This window comes from Gastrolobium bilobum, unplaced genomic scaffold (genome assembly GCF_033153095.1).
Source record: "Gastrolobium bilobum isolate Gb01-03AN ecotype WA unplaced genomic scaffold, APGP_CSIRO_Gbil_v1 utg158956, whole genome shotgun sequence".
Taxonomy (NCBI): domain Eukaryota; kingdom Viridiplantae; phylum Streptophyta; class Magnoliopsida; order Fabales; family Fabaceae; genus Gastrolobium; species Gastrolobium bilobum.
Genome location: NW_026898695.1, coordinates 40,453 through 57,346, shown reverse-complemented (window position 1 = coordinate 57,346; position 16,894 = coordinate 40,453). Strand labels below are relative to the sequence as shown.

Here is a 16,894-nt window from a genome sequence, read left to right as displayed (position 1 = left end):
CCCTAGGACTCAAATAAAAGATATAGATAACTTTGGCTCTCACAAAAAATGATATAATTAAAAATTGTATGATGTAATAATCTTATACACAATAAATAAGGCAATTAGATGTGTCTCCTTTGAATGGTGCTAACTATGTGACTTCTATGGGTGTTTGGGGTTGTGGGTCGGGTGATGAATGATACCTCTGTCCTAAATCTTCTTCTTTTTTTGTTTTTTATAGTGAAAAGTACGTGCTCTAAGAGCCCGTTTGGATGAGCTTTTTTTCTTCAAAAGCTACTTTTTTAAGAGAAAAAAAGCTCTTCTCGACAAAAGTCTGTTTGGATGCCAGTTTTTTAAAAAAGCAGAAATCATAAAAAAAAGTCAAAAACCTACTTTTTTTCAGAAGCTAAAAATTTTAACTTTTAAAAAAAGCAGAAGTCAAAAGCCAAATATTTTTTTCAAAAATCAAATATTTTTTTAAAAATCTAAATAGCTGTAACTTTTATAGAAAGTACTTTTAAAATAAGGAAGTGATAAAAAGAGCTTTATTAAAAAGCCAATACAAACGCAAAATCTTCTAAATGTGAGTGAGGGAGACATTGGCATTGTATAATATTAGGCAAACAGGCATAGCCACATTGCCCATCAAATTCAGGTATTCAACTACCTATGTAGTGTTCGTTTCGTTGCACCACCTAATTGAGTTGCCCCCAATTTGCCAATAAAACAGCACCAATAACCACTGCCATGACCTTCGCCGACCCACCTACTTGGACATGCCCTCTCGAGATGGCCCCTTCCATTGGGGAGTTGACCCCCTCCATTGGGGATTTCCTGTAGATTTGAAAAACAAATAACATTAATAAATTAAAAACAACTTTTTTTTTATTATTATAATTAAACTTGTAGACTCGTAAATTACTTTTTGGAGTTTGCAGGACAAAAAGTAATAAGGTAATCAGCAGAGGCACAAGTGAAGGTGCTAGTGCCATCGTCGTAGGCATAGCTATAAGCGCGTGGACAAGCGCTCTTGAAGAACTGCGAGTAGGAACTTGGTTTGCATGTCTGAGGAGTCCCGTAAGCGCCGCTGCAACAATACTGTGGATCCCCGAAAGCTTCACATGCGCTCTTACACGCCACGCTCTCATTACTCGCCGTCATCACTTTTAGCTCCGTGGGACACCCTTTGTTCAAGTCCACCGCGCAACCCGTGGCTGTGCAGTTCCCGCCGAGGCCATGCGGCTCCACCGTCATTGGGAGGTTGTAGCCGTCGACCAGGCTGACGTCATAGAAATCCATTCCCCCTGCACCATTCAAGGTGAACTCCGCTAGTGTTGCGGGCAGGGCACCGCCAGCTCCGTTGCATTCCACGACGGAGGAGCCGCAGTCTCCCGTGACGCATGAAAATTTTCCGGTGGAGTCCGTGGAGCATAGGGTTCGACCCCATAGGCGGCCTGACCAGGCGGTGGGCGCTGCGACAGCATTGGACCCGCCAGGTTGCAGGGCGAAACCCGTGGTGGCGAGTTGTGTCGTTCCGGCACCGGTCAAAATGCCAGGCCAAACGGGGTAGCTGCACTTGTTTACGATTGTGAATGTGGCTGAATTCGAACCTGTACAAAACAAAACACAATGAAAAATTGAACATTATCTGCATCGTTATTCTTAAACGAAAACAAAGAGTTACTCGTTAACATGAAGTTATGTTGCTATATGCAAGGGTTCACAACGAACATATATTTACAATTTTTTTTTTACAATTTTCTACAACCATATCTTAACACGGTTGATTTCCGTCAATCAATGGGTATAATTTTCACAAATTAAATTCATTAATTAATTATTAATTCACAATAAAAGATAACCGTTGATTGATTGCCGAAAATCAACGGTGTTAAAATATATGGTTGTAAAAAAAAATAGTAAGTATAACACTCCTCTTATATATATATATATATATATATAGGGATATGATCCTTTGACACCGGTGTCAAATTTTGAAATTTGACACCAAATCCTAACCGTTGATTTCTGCCAATCATCGATTATCATTTATTGGCAATTAATGATTAATTAAATGATTTTTTTTATGTAATTCCCAATATATCATAATTATATTGACATTTATTTGGTGTCAATTAAGATTATATATATATATATATATATATATATATATATATATATATATAATTTTAAATTACATGTTGCTACATGTATATAGTGCACCCCCCTCATGATAACAGTTAACATTATTCTTAAACGAAAACAAAGAGTTACATGTTGCTATATGCTTCGGTTTACCGTGAACATTATATATCTATAATATTAAATTATATGTTGCTACGTGTATATATAATTTTGTCCCCTTACATGAAAATTGATTTTCTTTTCATTTTAAATTTTAAAATATGTATAATTTCTCCTCCCTTAACCAAAATTCTTGGATCGCTATAGTAGTTTTTGTAATTAACATACATATGATATTTATGTGAGAATGGAAAAATCACCTGTTAGGAACTGAAAGAGAAACAGAAAGAGCAAAGTGAGAGCAAATTGAGTTGAAGCAGCCATTGCTGAAAAACGGCACATTAATGCACGATGAAACGTAAATTATGGATGGAGCAATTTGGCTTCTCGAGTTGGATGCTATATGAAACAAGGTTTTGCGGAGTGAGAAAGAGAGAGGGGATGAAAGATGAGATATATATAGGGGTTAAAGTGGGTTGGGCCGAGTTTTGTCCCGAAAAGTCCAAGCCTACGTTAAAAAATTTCAATTTGGCCCGACCCAAGCCTAGTATGAGTCTAACTGTTAGCCTGGTTTGACCCGTTTATGAAAAAAAAAACAAATGGCCTGGCTTGGCTCGTTAGCCTGTTAATTTTTAACTTCCAAGCAGAACCATGAATCAACTTTACAAAGTACTCAAATTATGTTGCTACACCAAAAATCATAATTTCAACGTCCAAACAGAATCATGAATCATAACAAAACTAATACAATATGCATTTAAGTCATTTTCAAAAGCAAAATGCTCAAATTAAATAACATATATTTCATCAGATCCAACAAACAAATCCTTACTATGTAAATTAAAATAACTACATGAATCCAACAAACACATCATGATGCATGTAGTAAGTATAACCTCTGCCAAAAATATTTTAATATATTCATATACACAATCTAACATGTTGAGATGTTGGTTCCTCCTATATAAGAAATAAAGTAAGATTAATTTCTATTAAAATATAATTGAATATGATTAAGTTATAAATAATTGCAATTGATTAAATTTATATCTTTTTTTTTCTTCAAGGCATACTTACTCTATTTTATTTTATTTTATTTAATATAAATAGTACAATATAGGCCGGCCTGTAGACTTATAAACAGGTTTTTTTAAGACTCGAGCCCGGCTTATTATACAAAATATACTAGGTCAGGTCTAGCCTGATGTAGGCCGAGCCGTAAGCTCCTGTAGGCCGGCCCGGCCAGCTTCACCCCTAGATATAGATACATGCGTGCATAAATCCTTGTGTGAACATGAGATATATATAGATCACTGTGCAGGTCGAAAAAGTGTCAGAATTTTAGTGAATATTTGAGTTATTTTGCGTAAGATCCAGATCCAATTAATGAATCTACCTATAAAAACATCGATTGAGGATTCTGAAAAAAATCAAGAATAGTGTTGTATGCGGACGGATATCGTGTAATGTTTTTTGATTTAATTAATAATCAATTAAGATTTGATTAGTGATTTTTAACATAAAAATTGATAATTTCATATTTTAATAATCATCAATTGTAAATCTTAAATAAATAAAATGGATTTGTTGAGAATTCTTTAAGATATTTACAAATTATATTAGTATTATGTTTCTCGATTTAAGATTTGATTTATATATTGTTTTATATTAGTTTATAATTTTTTATTTTAATAATTAATTATTGTAAATTTCAAATACATAAAATTGTGCTGAAAAATCTCTTAAATAATTTATAAATCAATTTTAATATATAGCTACTATATAATTTACCATAAATAAGGAAATAAGTCAACCATGCGGAACGTGACATCAAACTTTGTGAATTTGATGCCATGATCGGCTTTTCTTTCTTTCTTTTTTATAGTAAATTATCTTGGAGTATTCAAGTGTGATGAGTCCACATTGGTTGGTAATGGATTAAGTGAAGAGTATATAAGTGGAAGGACCATGAACCCAATGCCTTAAGGTTTTGGGTTGAGATGTGGTGTCGGACCAACTTAGTGTACTTGGAGTAACATGGCTCATTGGTGGTGGTCTCCCGCCACGGGCTCCCCTCTGGACCCGCCTAACATTGGTATCAGAGCCGGGTTGGGCTCGAGTACTTTCCGCTTCGGGTATTCGGGTACTCAGTTGAGGGGGGAGCAAATCAATGGTGGGTTTCACACTTGAGGGGGAGATTGTTGGGATATTCAAGTGTGATGAGTCCCACATTGGTTGCTAATGGGCTAAGTGAAGAGTATACAAGTGGAAGGACCCATGAACCCAATGCCTTAAGGTTTTGGGTTGAGATGTGGTGTCGGACTCACTTGGTGTACTTGGAGTAACTTAGCTCATTGGTGGTGGCCCCCGCCACGGGCTACCCCCTGGACGCGCCTGACAGTGGTATCAGAGCCGGGTTGTGCTCGAGCTAGCTATGTGATTGGCTAGGAGGCGGGTTGAGTACTTGGGCCAGGAGTACTCAGTTGAGGGGGAGCGCATATAAGTGGAAGGACCCATGAACACAATGGTTGAGACATGGTGTCGGACCCACTTGGTGTCGGACCCACTTGGTGTACTTGGAGTAACTTAGCTCATTAGTGGTGCCCCGCCACGGGCTTCCCCCATGACCCGCCTGACAAATTAAAGATGTTCTCACCTCTAATGATAGGAATAATTCATTCGTGGCTTGAAGCATAATAATTTTTATCATTAGTTTAAAAGTGCTTCTTGTATAAATCAAATATCCACAAATCATGAATTCACCACCCACTTGCCATGATCAATTTTAGGCAACAAAGCACCGACACCTTAAATTTTTAAAAAAATGCGTGTTCGATACGCGATCAACATTAGAGGATACGCAGTCAACACTCCGACACATTTTGACATGCTTTTTCGACACACAGTCAACTTTTTTCGACACGCGGTCAACGCTCTGACACGCATCCGACACATTTTTTTATAAAATATTATTTTATTAAATAAACATGAAAAATAATTTATAAATTAATTTTTCTCTGTTATGAAATTTAACATGAAAAATTAACAAGGTATGAAAAATTGTTTTTGTTTATATTTATGTTATAAAATTTGAATATTTGATTAGTTATATGACTTATTATGGGCTGTTATATGTATTAAATATAAACTATATTATATATATTAAAAATATTATGTAATATCAAAACGTGTCCCAACGTGTCGAAATATGACATTTTTTAAAATTAACGTGTCGACGTGTCATGTCGTGTCATGTCCCGTGTCACTGTCTGTGCATCATAGGTTTTAGGTAACATAAAAATGAAGAATGAAGTCAAGGTGAGGTCAGCTGGAAAGTTCTCTTTTGAAATTACCAGTTTCAATCTAGTTAATTAGAATATATATTTTTCAAGAATAATTTGACTGTTTTGAAAAAATAATACATATCATTTTTTATTTTTAAAATTCAAATTATTTTAAATTATTTATGTAGATTTTTATAAATTTTAAATAATTTGTTTATGGGATAGGATAGGATATCATTTTTTATTTTTAAAATTCAAATTATTTTAAATTATTTATGTAGATTTTTATAAATTTTAAATAATTTGTTTATTATATTTCTTAAATTATACTTAAATATATATATAACATATCTAAGATCTAAACTAAAAATTACTGATTAAGCTACAAAAATCCTACGTCACTTGATCCACATACTTGACGATTATATAATGTTTTCTTATTTACTTTATACTTGTTAGTTTTCATGCAAATTTTGTCCTTGGCTCTCTTTGTCTTGAAAGTTGCCAAGTCCTTTTGACTACATGCTTCCTACTATGAATGTCATAAACCAATAAGCAATACAATGGCGTTTTTCAATAATTGTTTCATTATTTTTTTCAAACAGAATAATAAATAATTTGTTTAAAAGCACACACGTTCAAAAAAATGTGAGATACTGTTTGTCCTCTAATAGCAACTTTCACAACATTCTAAAGAAAAGAAATAAATTATTTCGAAGAGTTAGAAATTATTTTATTAATCAATAATCAATTCTTACTTCTAAGATAGTATTCACTTATGTAGCACCGATACGACACGTGACACGACACGACACGACACTCCGACACGTCAATCCTAAAAAATTATGGATTTCGACACGTTGGGACACGTTTTAATATTAAATAATATTTTAATTTATATAGTGTATATTTCATTTAATATTTAATAATTTAACAAAAAAAATGAAACTAAATTAATAATACTCATCAACACGTTATAAAGATGAAAGCTTTAATAAAAAAAATAAGAACTGGGATGGGAGAGAGATATAATATCAGATAGAGAGATCAAATCATATTAGAGAGAGATCAGAGAGAAGAAGATACAACAAGAGCGTGGTAGGAATTGACAACAATGATGCTGAGATGATCTCTTATCTACTTAAGGGGAAAAAAGACAAAAAGATAAAATTGATATGATCAGGTGGAAGCTTTATTAATATATTTTAACTTTTTAAAAAAATAAATTTTTTTAAAAAAAATTAAAAAAAAAATCAAAAAAAATCAAAAATTAAAAATAAAAAAAATTACGAAAATGTCATTTGACTGTGTCGGACACGGTCAAATTTACGTGTCGAAATGGTCAACGTGTCGAAAAAAATCAACCGCGTGTCCGACACCGTGTCGGAGCGTGTCGCCGTGTCGGAGCGTGTCGGACCCGACTCTTCCTGTTTTTACAAGTGTCCGTACTTCCTTGGTATTCACTATTAGTAATATTTTAAGATTTATGAGAAAGTGAATTGGATATCACTTTTATTTTACTTTTTTACTTTTCTATTTTAATTAAGGTGTTCATTATTTTACTTTTCATAGTCGGGTGAAAAATGCAATTCTCTGTATTGTATTTAACAATTTTACTTCAACTTCATAATTTGCAAATTACTAGTTGACCTTTGATCGTTTTTTAAATGCACAAGTTCTGAAACAAACAAAAAAAATTGTAGGATTAAAATGGTATGATAGCACGCATATATATAAGAAAGGGAAACAATCATCCATTACATGTTAGTTCACATATTTTTTAGTTGAGTGAACATGAACAGCACCTTTAACCCAAGTTAATTGGGTCGATGGTAAATGAACCCAATAATAAATAAATAAAAATTAAAAAAATAAAAAATAAAATAAAATAAAATAAATAAATAATAAATAATAAAAATAATAACAATAGAATAAAATAAGTAAAAATAAATAAATAAAATAAAAATAAAAATTGGGGAGGGGAGAAATAAGATAAAAGACAAGAAAGGGAAAAGAAAGAGAAGGGGGATTGAAAAGAAAAATGACTAAAAAATAATCATCTGGAATATATGAATAACAACGGGTTTAACCTTCCACCTTGCTTATAGTTTTTCTCCATTCCGTCCTAAAACACATTGTCCGTCAATCTATATCCCACTCCATTAAGTCTTGTTTAACTACTTTTTTCCCAGGTAAGTTTTGGTCTACCTCTACATCTCTTTGTGTCAAGCTCTTGGTAACAAACTTTTGTTCTTACGGGAGCATCCAGGGGCCGTCTCATTACGTGCTCAAACCACCTCAATCTATGCTCCCTCATCTTTTCAGTTATCGGTACTACTTCTACCTTTTGTCGAATATCTTTATTTTGTTATCTTATTCACCCTCGTATAACCACACATCCACCTTAACTTTCTCATTTCTGCTACTCCTATTTTATGCTTGTGTTGTCTATGTGCTAGTCAACATTCAGCTCCATATAACATTGCAGGTCTTACTGTTGTTCTATAGAATTTTCCTTTTAGCTTAAAGGAGATTTTGCGGTCACACAAAAATCTAGATGCACAACGCCATTTCATCCATCCTACTCTGATTTTATGATTTACATCTTCATCAATCTCACCATCCTTCTGCAAAATTGATCACAAGTATCTAAAAGCATCTTTCTTAGGTACCTCTTGACCAAGTAGATGCACTGGATCTTGATCTCCATCTCTTACTAGAGAAAACTCACGCTTCATATACTCAGTCTTGCTCCGGCTTACCGTGAAACCTTTAGACTCCAAAGTGCTTCACGACACTTTGAATATCTTTTGTTAGTTCATTCATCATTAAGGCAAAGAGATAAGAACTCTGAGCCGAACCCCTTGGTGTACACCTACTGTAATAGAAAAATAATTTGTTGTTCCATTACAAGCTTTCACACATGTAGTAGCCTCATCGTACATATTCTTGATTGCATTTATATACTTTGAGGGTACTTTTTTCTTCTCAAGAACCCACCATAAAACTTTTCTTGGGACCCTATCATATTTTTTAGTTGACTACATTAAAAAAAAATCTTTACATTAATTATTGTACGTCCATTTAAATTTATAAGATTTATTATTTTAAAAAAAAATTAAAAAAAAAAACTTTTTTTTCTTAATTTCATTATCAATGTAGTATGATAGCACGTATATATATAAGAAAGGTAAACAATCTCGGATTTTTTTATTTTTAAATACGAGAAAGAAAAAGAAAGAACAAGAAGAGAGAAAAAGAAAGAATGAGACCACAAATAAAGAAATCTGGAATTTTTTTATTTATTTTTTTGTATAGAGAATCGTTTTGCGTGTCGTATTTTTTTTTTTCTTCAAAACATGCTAGTCCCACAAAATGTTGTGTTTGTAAAAAACTTTTTGTAATCATGTTAAATAATGAATGCAAACTTCATTTTCAATATAACAATAAACGACTATCCATTACACATCCTTATTCGATTCACATTACAACTCCGCTCCGATTCACACACGTTCGATCCCTATCGTCTTTTTGTGATCATGTTAAATGATGAAGGCAAATCTCATTTTCAATATAACAATAAACGACTATCCATTACACATCCTTATTCGATTCACATTACAATTCCGCTCCGATTCACACGTTCGATCCCTATCGTCTTTTATGTACTGAATCTGGAACCCTATAGTGAACAAGTATTACCGTGGTAGACAAACATAAGAGAATTGGCTATATTTCGTTTTGGCAGCTTGTCAAACAAGGAAATATGAATAACATTCATATTTCGTAACTTAGGAATAGCAGTCACAATCGATTGCACAGGCACAACCATTGATTGACAACTATGTTCAGTATCCCAGATTCTGCACGGGTAGATCTAACTTGGTCACAAGCCCAACCCAATGTACGTTATGCACGAAACAAAAATTATTAGAAAAGAAGTAGGATGCGTGCTTCAATGGATAAACTAAATTGTATGTGAACAAACTCCTCCTAAGCAACGAATAAGAGTAACAAAATGAAGAGAAACAATTTCACAGATTTTAAGTTCAAAATAATTGGAAGATGGGGAATACAATACACAGAACTAAACTAGTTAAAGTAGTGTAAAACACACAATCCCAGTTGGAGATGCATCCTCATCCCCCAACAGAAGCTCAAATGATTTGCCAGAATATAACAGCCGAGTAATATATTAAGCCCATAACATGATCCAGATAAAGTTTCAGGGGACGAATGCCCAAGAATCAGTTATCCCATTACAAATATATAAATTATTTTCTAGCGTCATGACTCAAATAAAATAAAATAAACTTTGCACACAAATTTAAGAGTCATATGAGAAAGTGTTTTTCCCATAAACTATACATATGAAGTGAAATGGTGAAAGAGCTTAAAATGGGCACACGGTGGGAAATGTGTAGACTTAAAGGTCATGTACAAAAACTAGTGACAACCTATTTACAATGTTTTCAAGACTCATTAGAATGGGATTTTACAGAGGACAAGAAACAACCAGTAATCTTCATCAACAGTGAATCTTTGTTCCCATTGTTGCAAGTATCAATCCAAATTAATGTTAATAAGGATCGATAATCAAGTCCAAACCCACAAAACATGCATCTTTGAAAAGGCATAGGCACACAGTGCTTTATCTTGCCCACTATTTAAAGGGGCACACTCCACAATATCTCATAAACTACAGTCTAATTTACATATTAAACATCAAAACCATGATCTTAGGAACCTTTCAGACAAACAAATGAGGATCTAAAATTTCAAGAACTCTCGAACAAAAAAGTCAGACTATATTAATCAGAAACAAGATCTAGCAGGCAGTATCAACTACGAAATAAACCACAAAGGAAGGCAAAATTGCCTGTGATGAACCAGTAACAGAGACAAAAACCAAAACCACAATTTTTGCCATAATATTCTGTGTATAACTTCCCCGAAATTAGAAGAATAAGAGAGACTAAAAAGTCAATAAACTATTAAAAGGTGCAAACAAAAAAAAGAGATTATGTACTATTCTACCATTTTTTCCTTTTTTGCATAATGTAATTTCTCCTCTCCAAACTTCACTTCACCCAGAGGCTTCAACGCACTCCCTCGCAAAATGCCCAGGCTTCCCACAATTAAAGCATGTGTTTTTTCCACCACCGCCACCGCCACCATTGTTACCACCGTCATACCTTCCACCTTCTTCCATGCTGCAATCCCTGGCCAGGTGACCAACTTCCCCACATCGAAAGCAACCGCCACCGCCACCGCCATTGCCACCCCTAGCAGTGGCGCAATCCCTCGCCATGTGCCCAAACCCACCACACCTATAGCAAGATCCGCTGCCACCGCCGGAACCACCGCCACCGCCGCTATTGCTTCCCCGCATGCAATCCCTCGCAAGGTGCCCAAATTCGCCACAATTGTAACATGCACCACCTCCGGAATTGTTACTCCGGTTGCAATCCCTAGCCAAGTGCCCAAAATCACCACAATGATAACAGCCGCCACCACCAGCTCCGCCACCGCCATTGCGCCTATCGCCGCCCCTCCATCCACCGCCAAATCCGTATCCACCGCCGCGACCTCCGGCGCCGCCGTAGTTGTCCTTCCTGGACTGGAGAGGAGCGCCGTCGGGACCGGTGACGTCGATGGCTTTGGTCTTGTCGTTGTCGCCAGTAGCAATGGCGAATTCGACACGATCTCCTTCTAGAAGGGTTCGGTAGCCTTCGGATCTGATGGAAGATTGGTGAACGAAGAGATCTTCTCCTCCATCATCGGGTTTGATAAAACCAAAGCCCTTGGGATTGTTGAACCACTGCACAACGCCGGTGAATCTCTCTTCCGCCATTCCGATTTGAGAGCAAACAAACCCTAAACAGCTACAGTAGTGATGTGATATGTGAAGGCAAAGAGGTGAGCACCGAATCTATATATAAAGGATCAACAAATCAAAACCAAAGCCTGACAACTAATAATTAATTATAATTAATAATAATTTAAGGTTTTGTATGTAATAAAATAAAATAAAACAAAAAATAATATTATATGGTTTATGAATAATGTAAAATTTTAATATGATTTTTTAATTAAGATTAAAAGCAATTATACTATATTTTAGAAATGTCTTACTTTGGTATTTAATTTTTTTTTAAATTATTCTTTAATTATTTCCTTAAATATTTAAACATATAAATATATTTATGCCTCCTTTAAAGATTTAATTATAGATATAACTTTTTCTTTTCAATTATGACGTCGTTAATATTACCAAGTTGATTACTTAATCGTTTTTCATAAAACATCGTCCGTATGTAAATTGTAATAAAACTAAATACACTGAAATACCTCAATATATAAGTAAAGGTAAGTATCTAAGTCACGGTACTACAACACGTAGTCTGTACCAATATCCGGATACAATTATATAACTCATAGTAAAATCAAACATAGTCAATCAATGTGGCATGGACAACCCTCATGCTCACCAAATAAGACAACAAAGCCCTACAGAGTCTCAAGTCAAATAACAGGATAATAAGAATAAAGCAGCATCCAATCAAGGCAATATAAACATCATGCATCAGTCAGCTAACCTCCGGCCTCCTGTCGCCCGAGATCTCAACCCCCGAGTTACCTGAACCTGAAATATGTGCCCCAAACGTGGGGTGAGATCTCTAAACAGAAATCTCAGTAAGGCAAGGGGTCCTCAAGGATTTCTCCACCCCAAGCTCACTTATATGTGCAATATAAGTTCTAAAAGCAATATACAATATCAATTCCAAAATCAGTGCAATGCAACAGATAATCATGCCATGTGTGTCAAGATATTCTACTGGCCAGAGAAATGCAGGCTTTACATACGTCTATTACCTACATCAGTGCAAGACGTCACTTGCACCCACCCACAGAATCACCAAATTGTAAGACGCCACATACTCAGGCTTACCGTCTAGATGGAACAACGCATGCATATTACGCCCTTGCACTTAACAACTCAAAAGCATTTCAATTATCAAAACATGAAAACACATCATGCATAAAACCATTCCCCCATGGGGTATGGTGAAACCAACAATGGCTAAACCAAGGACACTAAAGCTTACCTCTCAAGCTATCCGTCCAAACCAAGAGTCCACAACAGTTCACAGTCACCAAACAGCCCACTCACGGTCTGTTTAATAATAGAAACATTATCAACATTCCAATTCTAAAAGTTAATTACATTACGATAACGTTTCCTTTTTCGTTTACATCTTTTCTAGTTCATAATTACCTAGCATTAAGTCCCTCAATCAAAGATATTACGGTTTCCCAACAGTAACACAGACTTCCTAGGGCATTATGCCCAAATGGGGACTTTCCCACGCATTAAAAATGGTCTCTGGTCATTTTTACAGGGGGTAATCGATTACCAAGGACATGGTAGTCAATTACTGAACATGGTAACCGATTACCAACGAAAAGTAATCGATTACCACGCGGGCAGAACAGTTTTCTGCAGAATTTTTCTGCATAATCCGAAGTGAAAATGGCTCCCATTGATCCAAGGTTCGGTTTTGACCAAAACAGATGTTCATTATCACTTATTAACCCTAGATTAACAACCCTAAGCTTGAGTGATTAAAGTTATCTCTTTTCATGACACAAACAAGTTATTTTCATGAAATTTCAAAGGGAAAGTTCAAGGTATACCTATAGGGGCTCAAACTCAGCAGAAAAATAGGCTCTTGGAGCTCTCCAATCTGTCCCAAAACTCAGGTTCAACAAAGCCACGAAAATGGTGACCAAAGCTTGGTCTTTTCTCCACCAAAATGGCACCTTGAAGCTTCAAATGGCATGGAGATGGCTCCCACACCTCACAACCTCAAAGTCAGCAATGAAATGGGCCCCACACCAGGCAACAAGTCTATGGAGGAGAACTCTATCTCCCGCTGTGGCGGAAACTCAAGAATCTCCTCAGGAAACACCTCAAGGAATTCCTTCACCATAGGAATGCCAGTTATATCCTCATGTGTTCCACTCACCAAACCTCTCAACATGACATATCCAAATGCCCCTGCTCTCAAGGCTCTCCTAGCCTATATCACTGAAATATAAGGCAACGAACTAGATGTGGAATCACACGGAGACATCACCACTCGCTTGGCACAACAGTCAATCATCACACAATTTCTGAACAACCAATCCATGCCCAGAATGATCTCCAGATTCTTCCTCGGCAATCCTATCATATCTACCGAAAAATCACAGCCATCCCACTGAAACACGACATCTCGATGCACAGTGGAGGTATCACACTTTTCTCCGGTGACGGTAGTCACCCGCAACGGTGGAGAAAGCACATCACTAGGCAACTCAAGCCCCACAACAATCGGGGTTGTAATAAAAGAATGCGTAGTGCCGGAGTCAAAATAGTCATCAACAGTAGATCCACCAATGGAAACAGTACCTCTAACAAGGTTCGGAGCTCGCTCCGACTGCTGTCGATCCAAAGTGTACACACGACCGGTGGTAGGTGGCACCACAGGTGCCGCTGTAGGTAGAAGGGGAACCATCTGAAGTGGAACTGCCTGAACCGCTGCAGCTCTCGCCGTCGACGACGGACAATCTCTGGAGCAGTGTCCCTCCTTGCCACAGTGAAAACAGATCAGCTGGCCGGTAGCACAACGTCCTGTATGCTCCTTTCCGCACCCCGCACATCTAGGAGTGGAAAGAGGTCTAGCAAAACCTCCCTGCTGCGAAGAATTCCTCTTGAACTGACTAGGCGCCTGCCTAGCAGCCAACAGCTTTCCCTTACCAGTAAACTTCATGTCCTTCCAGGGAGTGGAACTACTAGTTCCCTTAACCTCCGCAACCTTGGTGCTCTTGGCCTTGCTCACAATGCATACATCCTCGATGTCTCGACACTGCTGTACCAGTGTCCCAAAGTCCCTCGATGCAGCTCCAACAATGCGATCAGTTATCTCCTCATTAAGTCCCATATGGAACTTAGCAGCCAAGAATGTCGGAGTAGGCATAATGATCCTGAAATGTGCAAACTTGACCAGTTCATTAAACTTAGCCAAGTACTCGTCAACAGACAACGAGCCCTACACCGATCTGTCAAACTCTCCCTGCTTCCTCTCCTGAGCATCATATGGGAAATATCTCCCAAGAAAGCAGTCCTCAAAGAATGGCCATGCATCTCAAAAGCGTGAGAGGTGTTCATCTACCACTCATGTGCATCGCCCTCCAGCATATACGTCGCAAACATCAACTTTTGCGGATTGGTGCACTGCATGACTCGGAAGATCTTATCCAACGCCTGAAGCCATCTAGCTGCAGCAATAGGATCATACGACCCATCAAAAGAAGGTGGCTTATGCTAGCGGAAAGAATTAAGCCAGCGGTCTATCACGTCACGGTCCTCAATAGGCTCATGGTAGGGTTCCATCACCTCTGTATGCTAACTGATACCCTCCACGTGACTCAGGCTATCATCCTGAAGACTGGGTGGAGGCGGTGGTGGTGGTGGCGGTGGAGGTGGTAGCGGAGGGAACTGACCCTCATTGCGGCCAGCCCGCATCTCCTCCAACATGACCCTCATCATGGTCATGTTCGCCAACCTGTTCGCCTCAAGAACATCTTATGTGGTCTTCCGATTCGCCTCGCGAATGGCGTCCATCATCGCCTGGTTGGCCAATCTAGCGGCCTCTTGATCGGCAAGTCTAGTCGCCTGCATCTCAGCCAATGCAGTCAAGACAGGATCAGGCTGATCCTCGTTCGTCTCTCGATTTCTCCTAGGCATTACCATGACTCTGCACGAGTTACATAAGGAATGAGTTGATCAGGCCCACGCAATGTGGTCACAATTGCATCATCATAACAAAACCCAATCAGAGAAAACACACAAGACAGACACATAACAATACGTCCTAAGTTATTGCAATACATACAAGCTTTTCCCTAGAAAGTGCTCTGATACCATAAAATGTAACACCTCATGTATATCCGGATTGCTAACATGCCATCGTATTAAGCCACGCTTAATTTAAAATGCAAAATAACTTTTTCTTTTCAATTATGACGTCATTAATATTACCAAGTTGATTACTTAATCCTTTTTTCATAAGACATCGCCTGTATGTAAATTCAATAAAGCTAAATACACTGAAATACCTTAATATATAAGTAAAGGTAAGTATCTAAGTCACAGTACTACAACACGTAGTCTGGACCAATATCCTGATACAATTATATAACTCATAGTAAAGTCAAACATAGTCAATCAATGTGGCATGGAACACCCCCATGCTCACCAAATAAGGCAACAAAGCCCTACATAGTCTCAAGTCAAATAACATGATAATAAGAATAAAGCAGCATCTAATCAAGGCAGTATAAACAACATGCATCAGTCAGCTAAGCTCCGCCCTCCTCGCGCCCGAGGTCTCAACCCCCGAGTTACTTGAACCTGATATATGTGTCCCAAACGTGGGGTGAAATCTCTAAATAGAAATCTCAGTAAGGCAAGGGGTCCTCAAGGATTTCTCCACCCCAAGCTCACTTACATGTGCAATATAAGTTCTAAAAGCAATATACAATATCAGTTCCAAAATCAGTGCAATGCAACAGATAATCATGCCATGTGTGTCAAGATATTCTACTGTCCATAGAAATGCAGGCTTCACATACGTCTATTACCAACATCAGTGCAAGACGCCACTTGCACCCACCCACAGAATCACCATATTGTATGACACCACATACTCAGGCTTACCGTCTAGATGGAACAACACATGCATATTATAAGGCCCTTGCACTTAACAGCTCAAAAGCATTTCAATCATCAAAACATGAAAACACATCATGCATAAAACCATTCCCCCACGAGATATGGTGGAACCAACAATGGCTTAACCTATGACACGAAAGCTCACCTCTCAAGCTATCTGTCCAAACCAAGAGTCCACAACAGTCCACAGTCACCAAACATCCCACTCACGGTCTGTTTAATAATAGAAACATTGTCAACATTCCAATTCTAAAAGTTAATTACATTACGATAACGTTTCCTTTTTCGTTTACATCTTTTCTAGTTTATAATTATCAAGCATTAAGTCCCTCAATTAAAGATTTATTGTTTCCCAACAGTAACACAGACTTCCTAGGGCATCATGCCCAAATACGGACTTTTCCACGCATTAAAACTGGTTTCTGGTCATTTTCACATGGGGTAATCAATTACCAAGGATATGATAATCGATTACTGAACATGGTAATCGATTACCAAAAACAGGGTAATCGATTACTGAACATGGTAACCGATTACCAACGAAAAGTAATCAATTACCACACGGGCATAACAGTTTTCTGCAGAATTTTTTTGCATAATCCGA

At 37.2% G+C, this 16,894-nt stretch overlaps 2 protein-coding genes across 3 annotated transcripts; both read right to left on the bottom strand.

Annotated features, from left to right (window-relative positions):
* Positions 1-677: 677 nt before the first annotated feature.
* On the bottom strand, positions 678-2,550 carry LOC133318481 (thaumatin-like protein 1b). The gene is made up of 3 exons (XM_061520488.1): positions 2,487-2,550; positions 905-1,592; positions 678-816 (listed from the first exon to the last, which is right to left on the bottom strand). The coding sequence occupies exons 1-3, from the start codon at positions 2,548-2,550 to the stop codon at positions 678-680; spliced, it is 891 nt and encodes a 296-aa protein (XP_061376472.1).
* A 7,772-nt stretch (positions 2,551-10,322) lies between these two features.
* On the bottom strand, positions 10,323-11,403 carry LOC133318479 (cold shock domain-containing protein 3-like). Of its 2 annotated transcripts, XM_061520486.1 has the most exons (3): positions 11,016-11,403; positions 10,770-10,898; positions 10,323-10,712 (listed from the first exon to the last, which is right to left on the bottom strand). In XM_061520486.1, the coding sequence occupies exons 1-3, from the start codon at positions 11,362-11,364 to the stop codon at positions 10,597-10,599; spliced, it is 594 nt and encodes a 197-aa protein (XP_061376470.1). In that variant the 5' UTR covers positions 11,365-11,403; the 3' UTR covers positions 10,323-10,596. The 2 variants fall into 2 exon arrangements, with proteins under 2 accessions (XP_061376470.1, XP_061376469.1); XM_061520485.1 differs by having other exon boundaries at positions 10,323-11,403.
* Positions 11,404-16,894: the final 5,491 nt, after the last annotated feature.

Excerpts from the sequence above, each read along its gene's own strand:
- LOC133318481 (XM_061520488.1), bottom strand. The coding sequence starts at position 2,550 with ATGGCTGCTTCAACTCAATTTGCTCTCACTTTGCTCTTTCTGTTTCTC. Across the intron at positions 1,593-2,486 it reads TCTCTTTCAGTTCCTAACAG|GTTCGAATTCAGCCACATTC; the intron begins GTGATTTTTCCA and ends TGTTTTGTACAG. Across the intron at positions 817-904 it reads TGTCCTGCAAACTCCAAAAA|GAAATCCCCAATGGAGGGGG; the intron begins GTAATTTACGAG and ends TCAAATCTACAG.
- LOC133318479 (XM_061520485.1), bottom strand. The coding sequence starts at position 11,364 with ATGGCGGAAGAGAGATTCACCGGCGTTGTGCAGTGGTTCAACAATCCC.